The following is a 22022-nucleotide window of genomic DNA, read 5'->3' on the forward strand; positions in this document are numbered from 1 at the left end:
TACTAAACCATGACTTGAACTGTATCATAACTTTGGTTTGCTAAGCTTATGTTGGGGTAAAAAATAAATCACCTTTATTGATGTGACCTCATCACAAACCTTATGAGAGCCCCGCTCCAATCTTTATTGATTGACGATTGGAAGGACTTTTTTTGCTAGAGCAGCCATAATGAGCGTTGCATTCCTCGCCATTACTTGTTAAGGTAGTGGCGCATCTTGTTAATATTAAGTCAAGTCAAGTCAGCTTTATTTATATAGCGCTTTTTATAATTGTTTTTGTTACAAAGCAGCTGTACAAAAAAACATTGACTATAAGTAAAACATAAAAGGTTATGGAAGTCAAAACACAGGTCAAATATCAGACACGCAATAAATTCCTATATGCAGTGTTAATTAAATAAGACTATCAAATTCTAGCAGCCCCCCCGGCCAGGCAAACAGTGCAAAACAGTATGCAAACGGTGGCGAGGAACCCAAAACTCCATTGGAGGAGAAAAAAAACCTCAGAGGGAAACCAGGCCTAACCAGGGGATTCACAACACATCTCTAAAATGTACATGCACAGTGACAACAGATGTAGGTTATTGCGAAACGTCTGAGGCTGTCATGCTCAGCTTGTACAGAACTGCCTCTGTATTCCAGATGCTTATATCCCTTCAGGACACACACATTTTTTGCTTCTTTTTCTAAAGCACTTTGAATTACCATTGTGTATAAATAAACTTGCCTTGCCTTTAAACTGAGGTTTTAATACTTTTGTGTCATTTGACACCGCATACTGCAAAAGAGCAGTGTCTAAATTAATTTGCAGTGGACCAAGACCACTATAGACAACTTTATGTTCCTCACCATATGAAGTTGGACAGCAACATCTACTGGGATGATGACATAAAACTGGCCCGCAGTCACATATCTTGATATATCTTGTTATGTATGAGAGTGTAGACAGTGAAGAGCTTAAAATTATTAAAACATGAAGCATAGTACATTGAGGCAGTGGTAACATTCGACGAATTTGCTACAGTTGTCATCTCTAAAGCGGAGGTGGGGCTGGTGAGTCCTATAAATACACCCGATTACATTGCGTGGCTCTTTTTGATAAAATAATGCAGTATTAGAAGGAGCTGAATGCTTCAGTGTGGCTGGTTCTGGTATGTCATGTAGCGATGCAGCTGCTATGTTGTTAAACATGACTTTATTAATAGAGCTACAATGTTTAATCATACAATTTAATACATACATTACATATAAAATACATTTAAATAATGTGTATTTGCAGTGTCATCTAATGTGTCTATTTTTTAATAAAGTACAACTTTAATAACTTAATCATCATTAATAAGTAACATATATCTAACCTGTGAAGAACAGGATGTAGCTCTAAGATAACAGTAAATGCTCAAGGCAGGCCATTGTTGGCTCAAATGAGTCAGGAAGTGAGATCATGTTTACATCTGTATTATCAAGTGGTTTATCTTTAATTGTGTTTTTTAAGTGTGGCTTTTATATGAGATTTTAGGGCTGAGTTTGCGTAGGTTTTAAGGTTTTATTGCATTAACTACAAATACTGTACTACATTACAACAGTTTTTTTAATCCTTGTAAAATAGTTTTCAGTGGTCATTTCTATACACCTTGAAGCTCATGCTTGTGTGTACATATCACTACATAATATACATAATATCAGTGTTAATTCATGTGCCGTGTAGTAAGTTTGGCATAAATATAACAATATATATCAGAATAATTTTTTGTCATCTCATGTTAGTTTATATTTTGTATTATTATTCAAACGAGGTGAACAATAAATAAAATGATGTTATGTACTGACAAATAAAAAAGAAATGTAAAGATTTTCAGATCACGCTAATGTTAAAGATCAGCAAAGAAAACAATATACTGTGAAAAGATAGTTGAAGTAGAAAGCTTTGAAACTGGGCTTTTGGAACATGATGATCCTCAGACAAGGGGACATTATTCACCTTTAAAGCTGGCTATTCATAGATTTTAGCTGAATTTCTTACAGGTTTTACCATCACCAAGCTCCAATGGTCTGGAAATAATCCAACTATTTAAGGTAGGTAACATTCTTTACAACACTTGATGACAGTGAAGGCAATTTGGAAGGCAGCAGTTCATAATTGTGTTTGATAGGCCAGTGTTACTCGCCCTTATAACGAGGAAGACGTTTCTCTTTAAATGCCGCCAAACCTTCCAGTCTGTCTTTCGTTGGAATCACCTAGAAGACAACAAAGAACTATATCAGTGATATATTGGTTGAGCTCTCCTTAGAGCTTAATATATTGTTGTTCTGAACGATCTAGGCCACCAGTCTGATCGTGACCTGCATTTTATTAACACTTGAAATGACTGACAGATGTAATTATAGAAAGTAATGTGTCACCTGAAACTATAGTAGAATATTTTAGTCAGTAACTAATTCATATTCAAATAATTGAAATAATAATACTGTAGGAATACCTGAGCATAACATGCCTCTTCAATAGCTAATCCTGTCGTTAAATCCACCTGTAACATAAACACTGCATGTTTTACATGTAGTTTTAGAAGACACTTAAGGAATTAGATATGAACCAATTTTTTCATCTAATGTAAGTATGCAAAATTTATATTGTGCATCTAATCAACACACTTCACATTTTTTCAACATGCAGGAACAAAAAGTTTAACCATTTTCCATGTTAACAATTTAACTTAATTAATGACAGTGAAAACACAAGACGAGGAAGTGAATTATCTATTTTGTTTATGACACTAAAAATATTATTTTAGCTTTCACAATCAGTCCAATGCATCTTAACAAAATGGTGTAGGATGCAGATAGAGAGTTTGTAACCTTTAAAAGCAATATCCAGGTGCAGACTGTTGTCATTGATAAAGCAATGACCAAATCTGCAGTGTTTCTTCTAATTCGGGCATTAAAATCCACCAAAAATAAAGGCAAATTTAGCTGAATGATATGAAGTGTACATCGAAATTGATTGAAGAAGGCATCCTTAGTTGCAACCAGACTGGTTTTAGAGGTAATTGGTGAACAGAATCTGTCTTGACTGTACTCTTAATCGGCTTGGGACCACGCTTGGCAGAGTTCAGATCAAGTTCTTGGTCTTAATGACCTGGGGCCTCGTTTATAAGCGTTGCGTACGCACAAAAGAAGGCGTACGCCGCTCTCTACACAATAATTGGTATTTATAAAGAGCAAACTTGTCGGGAAAATGTGCGGTCCTTCACGCAAGCTCTGACCCAGGCGTACGCACAAAAACTGGTGAAATGAGAAATGCCGACACCGTCGGCAGATGGATGAAACATGTAAAAGTGTGTGAAACTGTAGACCGTTGTGTAAAAGAAATGGCAATACTGCCTCTCATAAATAACACAAAGACTTCACACAGCAAGTCTTACAATTAACAGCTTACACAAACAGCCGTTTGATCGATCTGCAGTGCAAAACAAACAAAATCAAACGAAAATTACAACAGAAATACAAATTAACACATATTTGCAAAAAGAAAAGTGAAATATGTTCTGCAATAATCTTGGCATGTTATGCAATAATAACAAAATAATGTACAAAACTGATATTCTCGTCAATGTGTCCGTCTCGCGGAGCAGATAGATGCAATAAGATAGACAGATAGATAAATAGATAGATGTATTAATTGTCCACTGGGAAAAGTTGTTTTCATAGTAAAAATTTCTTCATCAGCTACGGAATCATAGTATTCATGCATATGCCTTTAGTTTGTTTTATTTTTGATAAAATAACGTATCACGTATGTCTCAACTAGAGGTCTTCACGGGTCCACTTAGATCCGAAAGGTCCGGCCCGAGAGGGTTCGGGTTTACAAGATTCACCGGAGCTTCGGACACGGGTCGGGTATATTATTAGTGTCTTCGGGTCTCGGGTAATATAAAGTAAAAAATTGTTTTGCTTAATTGACCCGAGGAAGACCCGAACTATCCTGTACAATAACAGCGCGTCGCTTGTGTGTGTGCGTGTAGTTACCAACTCTCCTCCAACCCTCAGCCGATCGGTTGAAAGCCACGCAAATCTTCCGAAAGTCGCGGTGATCTGAAATTACCTTAGAATTGAAATCCCGAAGTTTCCAACGCTGCAGGGGTTTGCACTCGATGTAGTTACCATCGTATTCAGGAAAAACATACTTCCACCAGGCGACCAGAAGTAGATATTAAAAGACGCGCACATTTCAGTACTACGCGGTTTGGAACACATTGTTGAGACAGAATGTTCGCGCGAGTGGTTGCCATGTCGTCATACCTACTTATTTGGATTTGATTCAGCTAAAACTGGCACAACCCATTTAGCCTCAGTTTGCGCAATTTGCCAGAGCAAAACAAGAGGATAAACGTGTTCATTGCCATATCAATTTCATTAATAAACGTCGGTTTACATTCAGGTCTAGTCGGGTTTAAAAAATATATACGATGGGTCGGACTCTGGTCTAACGTTATGGGGTCTGTCTCGGGTCGGGGCTTTAAAATAAAGACGTTATCGGGTCTGTCTCGGGTTCGGGTAAAAAGTGATTCGGGTCATTTCAGGTCGGGTAAAGATCTTTGGACCCAAGAAGGCCTCTAGTCTCAACCATTCAGAAAGCTGCAAGAAATTAAATTTGCACTGAACTATTTCCCATTTCCACCACCTGTGGCAGACACAATCTGGCTATGGAGCGCTAGACGAGGTTGTGAGGCTACAGCATTTACCGCGTCTACAACCTTTTGCCACTCAAGTGCATTTTTGGCATTAGTAATGCCCACACTGTGCCCTCCAAACTAAATTTTTCTCCTCTTTTCCACCTCGCCAACGATAACTTCTACTTCACATTGAGTGAAGTTACGTTTTTTTATTTCCTCTCTGTGTTTGCCATGATTTCGCAATCGATAAATATTAACTTGTGGGCATTTCACAGACTATTTATGGGCAACTATGGGCGTGACATGAAGCCGCAAAAGCTGCGCTACATTTAGAATTGATTGTGATTTATTAAGGGTAAACTGCGTCGGGTGTGCGTGCGCAAGGTTTTATAAATCTGAATAATTCTCTGCTTACGCACGTTCTATGTTTCATCCGAATGCCACTTCTGACGCAAATCCTACGCAAAGTTTTATAAATGAGGCCCCAGGACATTTTACTAAAGAAAGACAACAAAGTAAAATATGTAACCATACCTCTATGCCCTGGTTGATTGCTAGCTTTGCCATTCTGATTGCAATTGGTCCCTGGTAAAAAGCAATCACAATGTTTTGTCATGAGTAAGGTTCTCCTTGATCCTATTATAATTCAAATAAACCTAGCAATATTCAGAAAACATTATTAGTAATTAATTAATTTATAAGATAATTGGTATCTACATATCAAGTTGTGTTACTGCAGAGTTTGAGACTGAACATTCTGCTTGTGCATGCTTGCTTTATGACTGGCATTTTATAGATACCTGAGGGTTGAATTCACGGGCTAGATCCAGAGCTCGTAGATATGCAGCATCTCCACTCTTATTTTGCTCCACAGCATGATTCACCAGACCAAGACTCTGAGCTTCCACACCATCCAGCACCCGTGCAGCAAATATCAGTTCTTTAGCTACAGACACTCCAACAGTTCGTGGTAGACGCTGGGTTCCCCCTACAGACAAAGAGAGAAAACAAACAACATCTAATACATACATATCAAAAAGGCTTTTTAGGATAAGTAATCTAGGGCTTGTCAAAGTGTCAACATTAGGACCAAAACTAAATGATTTGGAAAGTCACAGTCATGAAACAGATACAAATGTTTTTCCAGATGGATTAAAACTGACGTAATAATAACAACAATTGTAATTTATGTATTCATTTTCTAGTTAGTCTGTATTTTTGTCAAAATAATCCTAAACCAGAGCAATTAAATATTTTATGATTTATTTATTTCTTAGGGCCATTCCAGCATCATCCTATATTCATGGCAGGAACCAGTTAATTTATACACAAATCAGTCTTCCCTTGGGGGGGGGCAATTTCGAGTTTCTCGGAAAATGTGTTGTCACATTTAGGGGAACGCCCCACTGACCGGCAAAAGAAGGCTATCTGCCACTCAGTCACATTAAAAGTGTGTGATTTCAATCGTTTATCTTAAATAAGGAATAGTTGTTGTGCTCTAGAATTCACATATCGTTGGGGAGAAAGGCCTGAGTTATGCTTCTACAGAATCCCATCCAAAAAAGAAAACCAAGAAATCAGGAATTTATGTGCCATAATCCAGTGAGGGGAAACGAGGGCAGCTATCAATATACACTTGTATTTGTAGTGATCACCTCATCGGATGTACACAATGGATATATTAATCATTGTATTTTAGCTACAAATCAGAACCAAATACAATTTTAGATATACATGTGCAGTAAATAAACTAAAAATGCAATAACTAGAAAATCCATTTGCACTTTTATTCGTTTGCAAAATGTAGGGATCTGGTGGGTACATTAATATAACCCTGTTGTTAGTATAGAGCAAGAGATTACCCACAAAGTTTATTGTTTATTGTTTATTGTAAAAAGGATCCCCATTAGCTGTCACCAAAGTGAACAAGCTAGTCTTCCTGGGGTCCACAACAAAAAAAGAAATCACATAACAATGTTAATGTACAACAGTGTAACATTATAATATTATAGACATCATTACCACATCATCATAAATTAGTCTGAATTAATATTACAAAATATGTCCTTATTCACAATTTAAATAGTACATTCTTAGATGGTACCTAAAAGAGTCTTTGCCATTCATTTTACGTATATTCAATGGGCAGTTATTCCAATGACTGATGGCACGATAAATAACAGTTCTCTTTAAAGCATTGGATTTTGGCCGTGGTAACATCACCAGGCCATCATCCGCAGACCTAGTCACATGAGAATGTAACTGATCACACCTAACAATTTGGTTATATAAAAAAACTGGTTCGGAAGAATAGACAATATTTCTAAAAAACTTAGTTGTATTAAAAACAAGCCTTTTCTCCACCATTAACCATGAGAGCTGACAGTGCATACTTATAATGTTTGTTCTAATCGGACAATGTAATACTAACCTGGCAGCTCTATTTTGGGTTGTTTGTAATTTTCTTAGTTGACCTTTAGATATAGATGACCACACAGGGGCACAATAATCTAAATGACATAAAATTAAAGATTTAGCCACCTGCTCCACAATGTGTGTAGGGACATAACTAAGACATTTCCTCACCATAGAGATTCCACTACCCATCTTCTTCACTATGATATCAATATGTTCTACCCATGACAGCTTACTATCCACTATTGTGCCGAGTAATTTTACTTTATCTACCTGTTCTATAGGTTCCCCAGACAAATTCAAACTCATCTTTGGTGTAAATGACAATTTATGACTCGATCCCAAGATAATTGATTTGGTTTTTGAAACATTCAGCACCAACTTATTTCGTTTTATCCAATCAGAAACCATTTTTAACTCAGCTGATAAAACATAATCCAGTTCACTGACAGTTTTTGCAGCATAATACAATGTGGAATCATCAGCATACATTTGTACAGTTGCTTTACATAAAACAGATGGTAAATCATTAGTGAAGATGGCATATAAAAGAGGTCCCAGGCAGCTCCCTTGCGGGACCCCACAGTCCAAGACCTTAGAGTGAGACCAGCTGCCAGTGTAATAAACCCTTTGCGTCCTACATGTGAGATAACTCTTCATAAAATGAATGGCAGTTGGACTAAATCCATAGCATTCTAGTTTACTAATGAGTAGATTGTGATCTATGACATCAAATGCCGCACTAAAATCAAGTAATACAGCACCAGTCATTTTTAAATTATCCATTTCCTTGAGCCAGTCATCTGTCATTACTGTAAGGGCAGAACAAGTTGAATGGTTATGTCTATAAGCATGTTGGAAATCTGTGTTCAAACCATTACATTCAAAGTATTCCTTTACTTGTGAGTGAACTATTCTCTCCATCAGCTTACTAAGAACTGGGAGAATAGTAATAGGTCTACTGTTCTTCCCAGTAAGTGCTAGCCTGCCATCTTTAGGTATGGGAATAATTTTACCTTCTTTCCAAATAGTGGGAAAAACACCTTTCATTAAGCATGCATTTAATATTTGACATAATGGACCGCAAACATAGTCAGCTGCCAGGCTAAGTACTTTACTGTCCATCAGGTCAGTACCTACTGAGCTGTGGTCGGGCAGAGACTTCAACAACTTTCTAACTTCCGGCTCCTCTACACTATTAAACTGGAAAGTGCAACTCTTATCTAACATCACATGATTTTTTATGAGCTTTAGGTAATTCGAATCAGTATTGTCCATATTCTGCCTTAGTGCATGGACCCTATTTATATAAAAATCATTAAAATAATTCGCTATATCAGATGGTTTGGTCAAAAACTTGCCTTCTGACTCCACAAAGGAAGCCCCTCCAGATGTTTGCCTCCCCATTATTTCATTAAGGGTTTTCCAGAGCTCTTTACCATCTTGCTTTACAGCATTTATTCTCTTCATATAATATTATTTTTTCATCGATCTATTCAGTTTAGTAACCTGGTTTCTCAGTTGACAGTACATGAATCTGTCCTCCACCAATCCAGTCTTTACTAATATAGATTTGGCTTTGTCTCTTTCCTTCATGAGGCTCATTATACTTTCATTCAGCCATGGGGCTGTTCTCCCTTTTACAATACACTTTCTCATAGGGGCATGCCTATCAACAATCTTCATAAATCTTTCCATAAATATATTTAAGGCAGCCTCAGGCTCCTCAGCAGCATACACATCAGTCCAATCAATACCACCAACATCTGCCAAAAAACTCTCCGGAATAAATTTCTTAAACATCCTTTTATGAACTATCTTGACTCTACATTTTGGAATTTTTGTTTTTCTGGTAATTGTTATGATATTATGGTCACTAAAACCCACAGATCGAGAAACTGGTTTAATGCAGGATTCAGGAACATTTGTATAAATATGATCTATGCAAGTGGCAGAAATATGTCCAGCACTATTAGTAAAGACTCTGGTTGGTTGAGAGATCATCTGAGAAAGATTACAAGCAGCAATCAATGAAACTATCTTTTGTTTCATTGGACATTGTTTCGCAAACCAGTCAATGTTCATATCCCCAAGTAAAAAAATATCATTATTCACATCTGTAACTCTGTCAATTAACACACATAAATCATTCAGGTATTGCTCATCAGCCCCAGGAGGTCTATAGCAGCAACCGATTAGCACCGGCTTTAGGTGAGGAAGATGCACTTTAACCCATAACATTTCTAAACCATCTGAGATAAACTCAGAGCATAGTGTTGCCGGAAAGTTATCTCTGATATATAATGCTATGCCACCCCCATATTTATTCCTGTCCCTTCTAAAAATATTATAGCCATCAATGGAAACCTCAGTATCAAGAACAGTAGCATCTAGATGAGTCTCTGATACTGCCAAGATATTAATGCTGTTTTTTGTAATTAGGTTATTAAGTTCAAATACCTTATTTCTGATGCTGCAGACATTCAAATGGGCCATAACAAGACCCTTTGAAACAGAAAGGAGATGTTTATCATCAATAGGCCTACTATCCATAATTATAATTTTTTTTTTTTTTTTCTTTAAAATCAGTTCAGTCTATATGAGCTCAAGTTAAGGAAACCAGAGAACTAGTCTCTCGCTCCAGCTCTTGGCTCCAACTCCTGGCTGTTGGTGCTTTTCCTATCCTTATGCTTTTGGGCAGGGGGATGGACAATAAGCTTGTCATGTCGGATGTAGGCTATGTCACCTCGTTCTCTGGCAGCTTTCATGGATGGAATGAGTGCCTTACGCTTTTGCCTGACGGCTTCAGTATAGTCCTCATTCACATAGATGTTGGTGCCTTTAAGATCCTTAGTCTTTCCCAAAACAGCCATTTTATCTTTATATCTGAGGAATTTGACCATGATAGGCCTAGGTCTCTTTCCAGCATATCCGGATGGATTGCCAGTCCTATGTGCACGTTCAATCACCATCTGGCTACTGTCCAGGTGAAGTTTCTCATTTATCACATACCTGACTTTGTCCTCAGTCTCCTTCCAGCTTTCATTCTGGGCCTCAGGAATACCATCCACAACAAGGTTATTCCTTCTTGTTTGACCCTCCAAGTAATCTGCTTTCTCAGTCATCTCTACCAATTGCGCCTGTATTATTTTGGTTTCAGCACAAACAATTGTCCTTTCTGACTCAGTTTTATCATTTTTCTTCATTAGATCATCAATGTCCTTCTGGGAGAATTGCAAGCTGCTTCTCAGCTCCTGTGTCTCCTTGATCAATTTGTCAATCCGAGTGTTCACATTGTTCACAATTAATTCCACAACAGTCTTAAAGTTACTTTCTTGCTGCTGTAGAAGTTGCATGAACAGATCCCTTTGTTGACTCATTAGATCCTTTATTTGTGAAAGCGACACCAACTCTTCTCCATTACTTTGGTTGCTGCTTTGGTCCTTCTTGGGTGGCATGGTGTGCTGAGATTCTCTACTAGGAAATCCTCAGGCTTCAGCTGATCAAGTAGGCCAAGATAGTATCCAACAAAATCTCAAAGTATGAATACCATCCACTGTTTTTCATTAGGTATCTTAGAAAATATAGTGTTTCTTAAGTAGATATTTAAAGAATTTTAAGTTTGTAAGATAAAATAAAACACTTAAAATTCAGGGTTCAGAGGAACTACAGGAAGAGGTTAGCTGGTGTTGTGGACTGCGGCCGTCGATGTAGACGATGTAGTAGATGTAAACATCACTGAAGTAGGGCTCTAACAGGAATCTGGCGGTTTTTAGTGATTAAAAATCGCAAGTACCTGAAACTTGTAGTTTGTAACTTAAAAGTAGTTATGTAAAATGTAACATAAATCTTAGCAGTCCACAGAATGTGTCTGTGAAGTTTCAGCTCAAAATTGCTTTTATAAGTGAAAGGTTACAAGACATACGCTTAATATATATAAAACTGAAAACATGCTCTCTAAGAGTGAATGAACAAACGTGCAGCCCAGTCTCTTCCTCTGTTGCTGCCAGTTAGTCCATCAATCCAGGGTCTGCTAGCATCTGGAGACACCTCAGCTCACCCTCCGCATGCCAGCGCCGTTAGGTCGGATGAGCTTTGAGCCGCCAGCTACCTTGTGGGTTGTGTATACCAAAAATAAAACTAATCCACAGCTTCTTCAGCATCTCAGATGTCGGGAGTATATGAATACTTATGTTTAGCCTTGCATCCAACAACAAAACACCTTGTTTGTTTACAAAACAATCTTGTAGCTCACTGTAAGTAGTCCAGCGTGAAAACAATGGTGGACAGTGTAAAACTCGATGAGGGAGACAGATGAGTCCATCAGCAGTCATGAGCAGGGCTTAATCAAGTCAGTTTAAACAAAAATGTTAAAGTGCTTTTTCTGGATTAGGGGCTCTTTAATATCTTTGGTTGAGAAGTGATTTAAATATTCGTGGCCTGAAACAGAAGGAAAATTTACCACCTTTCTTGCTGGCCAGCTTGGTGGATCACGTAACTGAAAACTAACCTAACCTGCATGTCTTTGGGCTGTGGGAGGAAACCGGAGTACCCTGAGTAAACACACACGGACACTGGGAGAACATGCTAAAAAATGCTCCTTTCTTACTCTATGGTTCCCGGAAAATACCAAAGTAAGTCACTTTCAAAGCCATGGAGAGAGGCTCTATAGCTAAAGCAAAGAGGAGAAGCAAGAGTGGGCAACCCTGGCGGGTAGGGGTGCTCCGATCAGGATTTTTGGGGCCGATCACAGATTACTGGAAGCTGTATCACCCAATACCGATCACCGATTACAGGGTCTATTTGAAGCCTTCTAATTATCATGTAGCATTATTTATTACACAATATGTACATTACGTATTACAATTAAGAGAAGACAATTTATCATGGATTGACAACTGTGTATTTATTTACAAGAAACATCAGCCTGTGCTTGGTTATTGGGAACAGCTTAGGGCTTGACAAATACAACTTTCCTGTAGAATATAAAATAAAATAAAGACAGAACATCTAAGCATCTTTAAATTTAGCTTTAGACTTTAAACTAAAAACTCTTGTTTTGAGTCAGTCAGCCATCAGTTTTTTCTAATACACTTGAAGGACAACAGGTGCACAGCAACAAAAAATACAAATAAGTAACATCTTCCATATCTGTATCTATAACTTTGCTTTTTTGTGGGCATTTATAGAGGGCATTTATGTCCGCCATTTCGCAATTAGACGGGAGCCGCCTGGCAGAAGCCACTCCCATGATGCAAATTTCACACACGAATGAAGCGAGTACAATCCAAATGTTCAAGCGTCCAACTACTCGCGAATAGCGCGTTTTATTACCGCAAGTCGCGCTTGGTGTGAACACACAGTTACTGTCCCTGCTGTAGGGTTGCTGTCTTTGAAACGTCTCTGTTACCGACAGCTGAGTGAGTGGCACGTGAGTTGCTGAACTGTCTCGCGCTGTCTTAGCGCTAGCTAATTATGAAAACTCCTCATATTCCTTTATGTGACTAACCTTCAAATGTCTGATGAGGTTGGTTGTGTTAAAATGTTTTGCTGTCTTTCCGCCTCGTGGAATTTGCTTGGTACACACATAGCAGATTGCTAATGTATTGTCTTTGCACACACCTTGTACAATTGCCAGAGCGGTGAAGCCATTTTTAGCAGCGCGTAAAAAATTGTCTAGCGAGTTTTGCGTCATCTGATCGGCTTTTCTGGATCGGCCTTTATAGAGACAGCCGATCAAATATCCCAAAGCAATTATCGATCCTTACTGGCGGGTGCAATGGGAGGGAGGAAATTAAGGAGATGTTGTAGCTAAAGCAAAGAGGAGAAGCAAGAGTGGGCAACGGGAGGGAGGACATTAAGGAGATGTTATAGCTAAAGCAAAGAGGACAAGCAAGAGTGGGCAACCCTGGCGGGTGCCACGAGAGGGAGAAGAGTAAGGAGATTCTTCAGAATTTTAAAGGTGCAGAATAAAGTAACTGTATACGTGAAATTAATTTTGGACCAATGCCAATTTTTGTAAAACTATGAGCTGGTAATCCACCATCACCAGGTCGAAAGGTTTTCGTGCATTCAGTGAGAAAACCATTTCTGGAAGATATCCAGAAGGGTGCGAGGATGGTGTTCTGCGAATGTTTCGAAGACATCGGACGATCTAGTATAAAGCCTATTTGATCCTCAGATATAATGGCCGGAAGGTGAAGTTTTAAACGTTTGGCAAGTATTCTGCTAGTAATTTAACATAATTATTAACGAAAATAATAGGTCTAACAGCTGCTGCAAAGTTTACAAATTAACAAAATATTTGTTATTTTTAAAGCCTAAAAACAATCACAGTAAAAAGCTAACAATGTTATAAACAAACTACAATACAGTCGCTAGATATCATTGTAACCACCACCATGCCTCCGAAAACTTTTTCAAACTTGATTAAAAATGTGTTTCCTTGTAAGTAATAACACTGTGAATCTCCATCCACATTTTTTGAGATTTGTGTCTATGTTACATTATTTGTGAGATTTTTGATGGATGTACTCGCTTTAGAAACCGCCATTTTTAAGAAACTCTTAAGCTTCAAAAACCATGTGCGGGTTACAACTGATGTGTTTTATGTCATCAAATAAAATGTAAAGGTTTTGTTAAGCACAGACCTTATTTTAGGCATTTAACCAAAAACTTATAAAACAATCCATTGACTGGGGCGATTGAACCGGAAGTGCACAAATGCTATCACGCTTCTGAATTTGAATACAATACGTCATCTCTGGTTCCACACAAACAACATTATTTAAATCCAGATATTTCTTTTTAAATCACACTTGACAAATGAGCATCCCTTAGCCTGAACTCAAGAACTTTTTATATTTGCAATATGGCAAAACAAACAATGTTCAGTGGCGTGATTTTGCAATCAGTTCAAGGAAATCCTTGAAAAGTCCTCAATCAGTGAGAGAAAACTTTGGCTGACTACAGTGCATTTACAGCAAAAAAGGAGAAGAGAGATTACCAGAAACAGTATCAGGGGTTAGGTCAGGGTTGTTTTGAAATCAGCAGCAGAGGCTGGTAAGTGTCACACATTGCATGCCAAGAAACTGGAGAGTAAGCATGTGTAAGAGTTCCTGGAAGGAATACACAATCCCAGCAGACATTAACTTTGTACAGTTTAATGAGTTAGAGGCTCCAAGGAAATGAAGAAATTGATTATTGTTTTACATGCCTCGCAATCCAAGACAGAATATCTGAGAGAAAATACACTATTCACAGAGAGCTGTGAAAAGACCATGCCAAAATGTCATGTCAAAAAAGCTTTACAGTGGTTAAAAATTATTAATCTATTATCCATACAGCCCTTAGCCATTATACATGGAAAAAGTATACACACATCAAACATTTTTGTCATGTAAAAAATGAAATCAAGATGAATCATGTCGGATTGAGAACTAAACAGTGTGCACACCGTTTTGGGGATTGTGGCAGAGCGAAAAATTAATAATTATAAAATTTAAAATCACTGATTAACACCTAAAAAAGTATGACTTTTTTCTGATATAAGTTTGGTAACATCCAAATAAAAAAAACTGACAGCCTACTCAGCAGATACAGGACTTTATTGTTAAAAAATGTAAATAGAGATTTATACAGAGTTACAAATATATAGCATGGAAAACTGTACAAACAATAATCCCACACTGTGCTTGTTGAGAATATCTGATTAAAGAATAAATAAATAATGTATTATTTGTTAAAGGTGTGGTGCAATGGTGTGTCGTACATTCTGAGTTCAATACAATGTTAAACGTGCTGTCTTCTCATGCTTAACATGGTCAACTTGTCAAAAACAAGTTGGACGGATTATAGTATTTCTGTGCTCGATACATGACGTTTCGGAAAGTTTTTTTCGAACATGAAAAATCGTTACGCAACTTTTCTTAGTCCATTATTGGACAATTCTCCAGGAAAAGCTCCAAGCACCCAGCACGCCCACGCATCAACCATGGAAAGCAGGAGAAAGAGCATTCGCACAAGTCACTTTCACTTGTGTGCAGTAGAGAGAGCACTATGTTCGCAAAGTTCAGCTGTGTTGTTTGTTTGCTACATTTGTGAGATTAATGTGATATAAACGGTGGATATAATGCTGGATTTGGAGATTGTTTAAAACTTAAAGAAGCGGCGGTCCCAACGCTAAAAAACTCTGGACTTGAACCACACGCTGTAAGTGAAACAGTTTTCTAGTCAAGTCAAGTCAGCTTTATTTATATAGCGCTTTTCCCAAACAGTGCAAAACAGTATGCAAATGGTGGCGAGGAACCCAAAACTCCATTGGAGGAGAAAAAAACCTCAGAGGGAAACCAGGGGATTCCAGTTCCCCTCTGGCAAAACTGCAGCCTCTGCACAAGCTCGACAGTGCTTGCACAACAAGGCAAAATAAAAAATTTATTTAAGATTATCATTAATAGTTTTGTAGAGTCGCCACGTCCTTTGTCAAGCTTTATCATCACAGCATTTGTCAGGTCTGGGCATGGACTGCGTCCTGCCTGCTCTAGTAACCTTGGAACAATGAGACAAAACTGGCTAAGAGTAGTTTTCTAGGCAATGTGTGCGCACATGCTTTAGTTCTGCCTCCCCCACACACTTGCATGTTTGTCTTTTATAAATGTGATCAAACTAAAGACTCTGTGGATATTTGAAGGGTGCGATACTATTCTGTAAGTACTCATGATTACGCTGGGACGTTTTAGGGGAAAATCTAAAGAATAGATAAAAAGTTAAAAAGAAAAATTGGCTTTTCATTAAATTATTATTCATAAACTCTTGTTTATCACCGCTGAAAATGTACTTTGTTATTGCTGAAAAATGTTGATTTATAGTGGCTAGCTGATGTTTTAGCTGCAACAAAATCACTTATAACCCTCCCTCTCTTAACAAAGACAGTTCCCTCATCAAAGTAAACCACCTAAAATGAAAAATGAAGGAGTATCAATGCACATTTCTCGTCAGTCCTGTGTAAACTACAGCATGCAAAGTTGTTTAATATAAGTTATCCCTGGTCTGCTGCTCATGCGAGGCCCCACCAGAATGCGATCACATAACATACAAGGGATGATCAAAAGCTCGGACACTAAGTCCATGATAAACAATGTAAAACTGCTTCACTACTTACTAGTTGTGGTCCTTAAGTGTCTTTGTGTAGGGGTGCAGTGCTCTTAGCACTCCTGACAGAGCTCTCATTCTTTAAATGTGCCCATCACCATTTTCCTTATTTTTATTTTATTCAAACGGTTTCAGACAGTATATTTATAGACTTCAACACTAGGAAATGTTTTTTTTATTAGTTTGTAAAAAAGTATTTTACCACTGTAAAGTGACTTATACTTGTGATACTTGACTGTTGTGCTTTTATTTTCATCACCTAACTGAAAACACGTATTTCTCCAAATTCCGTTATGTAAAATAATTACGCTCAGTTGACTTCAAGGTAAAAAAACAAGCACAACTCTAGGTTTTTATTTTGGCACAGTGGCTGAATTAACAAAAGAAAATCATCAGGGACTTCTGATTTTGTATATCACCAGAACTATTTCCCATATAAAATCCAAGATATTAGTGTGAAAATTATAACTATGCAACCAGAAGTGAAACCCGCTGAATAAACAACTAACTACAGCGCCCCTAAGGAGATATTGCTATTATTTTCAACCGTAGATCACGATGAACTGTATAAAATCATTAGATCATCTTAATCAACACATCCATGCTAGACCATATACCTACAAATCTACTGAAAGAGATGCTCCCAGAAATTATAGATCCTCTTTTTAGCATTATTAACTCATCTCTGACACTAGGACATGTGCCTAAAGCATAAAATGTGGCTGATATAAGGCCCCTTGTCAAAAGAAAAAACTCGACCCTAGAGAACTAGTTAACTACAGACCTCATATCAAATCTACCTTTCATCTCTAAAATTCTAGTAAAAGTAGTCTCAACTCACTGTATCTCCTTATTGTTGCTGCATTCGACACCATTGACCACAGCACGCTACATAGACTATTAAGAAAATCAGCATTAAGGGATTAGCTTTGAAATGGTTTAGATTGAATTTATCTGACGGTTTTCAATATGTAGCTATAAACAATATCACGCAATCGCAAGTCCAGTACGGTGTACCACAGGGCTCAGTCTTGGGGCCTATGCTCTTCGCATTATACATATGCTACCTCTAAGAGATATAATAAAGTGTCACGAATGAAGCTTTCACTGTCATGCTGATGATACGCAACTTTATATTTCCTCGAAGCCTCATGAAACGTGTTACTTATCTAACACCTAAACTTTGGAACAGTCTTCCCCGCACTGTCCAGGAAAAGAGTGCAGAACAGTACTCTACTCTCAGACAGTCTTGTCTCATTGTTCCAAGATAACCAGAGCGGGCAGGACGCAGTTCATACCCAGAACTGACAAAAGCTGAGATGATAGAGCTGGATAAAGAAGGACACGGCGACTCAACATTGTCTTCACTAAAATTTTTCAGGCGCTATTAGATTATTAATGATAATCTTAATTCTAATTTCTATTTTTATTTTGACTTGTTGTGCTAGCACTGTCGAGCTTGTGAAGAGGCTGAAGTTTTTGCCAGAGTGGAACTGGAATCCCCTGGTTAAGCCTGGTTTCCCTCTGAGTTTTTTTTTCTCCAATGGAGTTTTGGATTCCTCGCCACCGTTTGCATACCGTTTTGATTAGTTTGCCTTGTCTGTCTGAATCTGTGTGTCTATGTCTGTCTTTTGTGTTTTCACCTTTTTTGTTTTTACTTGAATAACCTTATATGTTTTGCTTATAGTCAATGTTTCAGTGTTAATTTTGACAGCAAATTCTGATTTAGTCTTAGTCTTTTGAATAACACACCATTTAGATTTAGACATATTTTGGACATCTGAAACCTTTCACTAATTCAGTGAGACAATCGTCTAATCAATACAGTTTAGAGGTGGTTTCCTTTAGCTTCTATTTTATTCCAAGTTAAGCAGAAACACGGTGGTTTATCTGAAAAAATAACCTTTGCGTGTATTGTCTGTAAATGTTGCTTCAAGTTGGTGGTGTTTTTCCCAGCGGTTTTTGCTCCACACGGTTTACATACGGTCTTGTTGTCCATATGTGAAGTGTGACCAGATGTCAGTTCTTCGTTTTCGTCCAAGACCTAGCTCTGACATTTCTGTTGTTTGTGAGACATGGCATTGCCCTCGGACCGGGTGCACTGCAAAACGTTAGCGTGTTGCTAACAAGCGAAGTCAACTGAAATCAGCCAAAGCTGTGTAACCAAGACTGAATATAATGTAAATAACTTGACTGTTGTGAAAACGTCCTCGAAACCATGCAAAGTTCTGCAAACTCGTCTTTGTTCTCCTCTTGTGTAACTGCCGCTGCGTTTGTTAAGCTGTTGCGCCTTCATCGGCCGTGGCTTTTTAAAATGGCTCTGCTGCTTCTGCATAGATCGACCTACCCTCAAAGATTCGCTCTGATTGGATTTCTTCCCAACTTGTCCCCAAAAAAGTAGTTCTGATTGGATCCCTTCTCCGTTCATCCCTCCCTAACATTTCGTCTTATTTTATCATTGATTATAGTGTCAGTTATATTTCGTCACAGTCTTCGTCATCATATCTGACTTTTTATTTAGTTTATATTTCGTTTTCATCCCTGAAAAAGGTTCGTTGACAAATAGTTTAACACCGATATGTTTTCTTGTACAGCTGCTTTGTAACAATGAAAATTGTAAAAGCGCTATATAAATAAAGTTGACTTGACTTGAAAGTGGATTCACTGACACATTGACAAAGTGTCTCAAAATTGTTATACATTTTAAGCACAGCCCTGCTAATACAGAAGAACTTAATCAACAACAAATTGCCCTGGGACAACAGAGAGAGCAACTGATACAAGACGTTTCAACAAGGTGGAACTCGTCACTCGATATGATCACCCATCTCTTACGAAATGAAGAAGCTGTTAAGACAACTCTGGCTCAACAAAAACACAAGTTAGTCATGCTGACTACATCTGAGGGGGACAAAATGCACAAATTACAGAACCTTCTTGAACCATGCAAGTAAGTAACGTTACAATAGTAATTATTATTATTATTGTTTGTCATAGACCTAATAAAGAGCCTAAATGGTCTTAGTGAGAAATACAGCCTAAAGATTTTTAAAGAATAAAAAAAAAGCTTCATAAAATGAACAAATGTAATACACATTTTTTAAGGATTTTACAGTGAGTCACCTTTTATAATTGATGCTAAATAAATAAACTTATTTTGCCTAAACTAAAGTTTACTGAACTTGATCCACGTTTTAAGGACTTGAAGTGCCTATCAAGAGGAGAGGGAGAACAGGTGCAGTCTAGCCTTGAGAAAATACAAGAAGAATGATTCAGCGCAGACACCCCACAACCCTGTGAGGAACATGAGCCATCTAAGAAGAGAATCCTCCTGCTGGGTTCAGACTCGGATTCAGAGGAAGAAAATCACCATAGCAATGCTTTACATCATTATAGAGCTGAGCCCAGTATTGGAATGGATGAGTTTCGTCTAGAGTGGTGGTCAGGTCATCCAAATATTTGGCCACCCCTGCAACCACAGTACCATGCAAAATACTTTTCTCACTGGCTGGCACTGTTGTGCAGAATAAAGGAGCATCTTTAAACTCAGAAAATGAAAACAAGTTTGTCTGTTTTAGCAACTGGTTAAAAGAGAAATAAGAATTGAGGTGAGTTTTCGTTACATTTCACCATTGTGGCATAAGGGTCAGGGTTATGTTCAATAATGTCATGTCCATGGAAATTTAGTTGATAAACTTGTGTTTATTAATAAACAAAATTTTCATGGTCATGGTCATTACCCTAGAGACATTAGTTTTTTTTTTCAATAGTAATTAAAACTGTCATAACCATTGCAACCTATAAATATTTTGTCCATATAAAAACAAGTTCATCTCAATTAGGGCTGCACGATTTGAGGAAAATGTCACATTGCGATTATTGAGTTAAAAATTGCGATGTGCGATACGATAAACTGGGTATACTGAGTCGACTTGGTTGATATCAAGGAAAATGCACTCATAGATAACAGAAGATGCTGAAATTAGTATTTCTCAACTGAGATATACAGTCCCTGACAAAGGTCTTGTCGCTTTGACCTGAAGTGCAGACCTGAAGATATTTCTAATCAAGAGTTTTTACAAGAAATGGCTAATTTTAATCCCAACAGCTTTTGTAATAATGTTTCAGTGCAAAACGAAACTGTCAAAAAGTATCCCAATATTCACAGCTTGGTAAAGGCCATTGAGTAAATTTTTGCAAAGACATAAGTGTTGTCGCCTTGTCATATGAGCTTCACTTGTGACTAATAATGGATCAATTAGGTCTCAGGTGTGTATAAAAAGAACCCCAGTACACTAGACCTTCACATCAACTGCAACTAGACCTCTGCAAACATGCCTAAGCCTGAAGTCCCTGTGTCAACCAGAACAGTTTGTCGGATTCTGTCTCGAAATGGCGTCCATGGTCAAATCAGTGCCCAGACACCAGCACTAAACAAAAGACTATTGAAAAACCGTGTGGCATTTGCCAAGGCCCACAGCCTGCTAAAAGGATGGACACTGGAAAAGTGGCAGAAGGTGGATTTTTCTGTTGAATTACACCACAGTCGCCACAAATATTGCAGGAGACCTACTGGAGCCCGCATGGATCCGAGATTCAGCCAGAAAACGGTGAAGTTTGGTGGCGGAAAAATCATGGTCAGGGGTTACATCCACTATGGGGGTGTGGGACAGATCTGCAGGTTGGAAGACAACATCAATAGTCTAAAATACCAAGAAATTTTAGCTACCTCCGCCAAATTCTGCAAAACATATCAATATCTTAATATCATAAGTTATTTTTTTCAGCAGTAGATTGTGACTTTTATTATGTGGATTTGTGACAGTTGTTGTCACTTTGAATTATAAATGTTGCAGATCGATCAATTAATGTGAACAATTAAGTTTCTGGTGTCCTTTGATATTAATTTAAATAACTTTAATCTGCATATTCTTTCTGAATTATTTATTTTACATTTGGCAGACACTTTAATCCAAAGCAATTTACAAGTATCTTTTTTTACAGTGGCACATTACTGCAGAGCAATCAGGGGTAAGGTGCCTTGCTCAAGGGCACTTCCGTCATGACCTGCTGGCAATGAGATTCGAATAGGCAACCTTCTGATCACAAGCCCAATGCTCTAACCACTAGGCCTTTGTTCTGGGCACTAGTTCAGTGTTGGTCTCCACACTGCGCAAGCCCCGCAAGTCACGTGACCAAGCACACGCCACAGAAGACGACTCGTTTTTTTTCCTCGCATAAAAAATTGGCCCATTGCATGCAGATCTCCTCTAGAGCAGTGATGTTTTGGGGCAACATGGATTTTCAACTCCCTCCAAATATGTTCTATGGGGTTGAGATCTGGAGACTGGGTAGGCCACTCCAGGACCTTGAAATGCTTCTTACGAAGCCACTCCTTCATTGATCCCAAACACACCGCCCGGGCATTGTAATCCTGAAAGACCCAGCCACGTTTCATCTTCAATGCCCTTGCTGATGGAAGGAGGATTTTACTCAAAATGTAACGATACATGGCCCCATTCATTCTTTCCTTTACATGGATCAGTCGTCCTGGTCCATTTGCAGAAAAACAGCCCCAAAGCATGATGTTTCCACCCCCATGCTTCACAGTAGGTATCGTGCAACACAGCATTTTTTTTCCTCCAAACATGACAAGTTGAGTTTTAACCAGAAAATAATATTTTGGTTTCATCTGACCATATGACATTCTTCCAATCCTCTTCTGGATCATCCAAATGCTCTCTAGCAAACTTCAGACGGGCCCGGACTTAAGCAGGGGGACAA

The 22022-nt window shown here is 38.1% G+C and overlaps 1 protein-coding gene across 1 annotated transcript in view; it reads right to left on the reverse strand.

Annotated features, from left to right (window-relative positions):
• Positions 1 to 221: 221 nt before the first annotated feature.
• Positions 222 to 22022, reverse strand: part of auh (AU RNA binding protein/enoyl-CoA hydratase) — a 37775-nt gene continuing 15974 nt past the window's right edge. The window contains exons 7-10 of the mRNA XM_079448518.1: positions 5474 to 5661; positions 5208 to 5258; positions 2481 to 2528; positions 222 to 2238 (exon numbers count right to left, since the gene is read on the reverse strand). Coding sequence (XP_079304644.1) covers positions 2161 to 2238; positions 2481 to 2528; positions 5208 to 5258; positions 5474 to 5661 — 365 coding nt within the window. The 3' untranslated portion in view covers positions 222 to 2160. The remainder of the gene's footprint in view (positions 2239 to 2480; positions 2529 to 5207; positions 5259 to 5473; positions 5662 to 22022) is intronic.

This window comes from Barbatula barbatula, assembly GCF_947034865.1.
Source record: "Barbatula barbatula genome assembly, chromosome: 24".
Classification (NCBI taxonomy): Eukaryota; Metazoa; Chordata; class Actinopteri; order Cypriniformes; family Nemacheilidae; genus Barbatula; species Barbatula barbatula.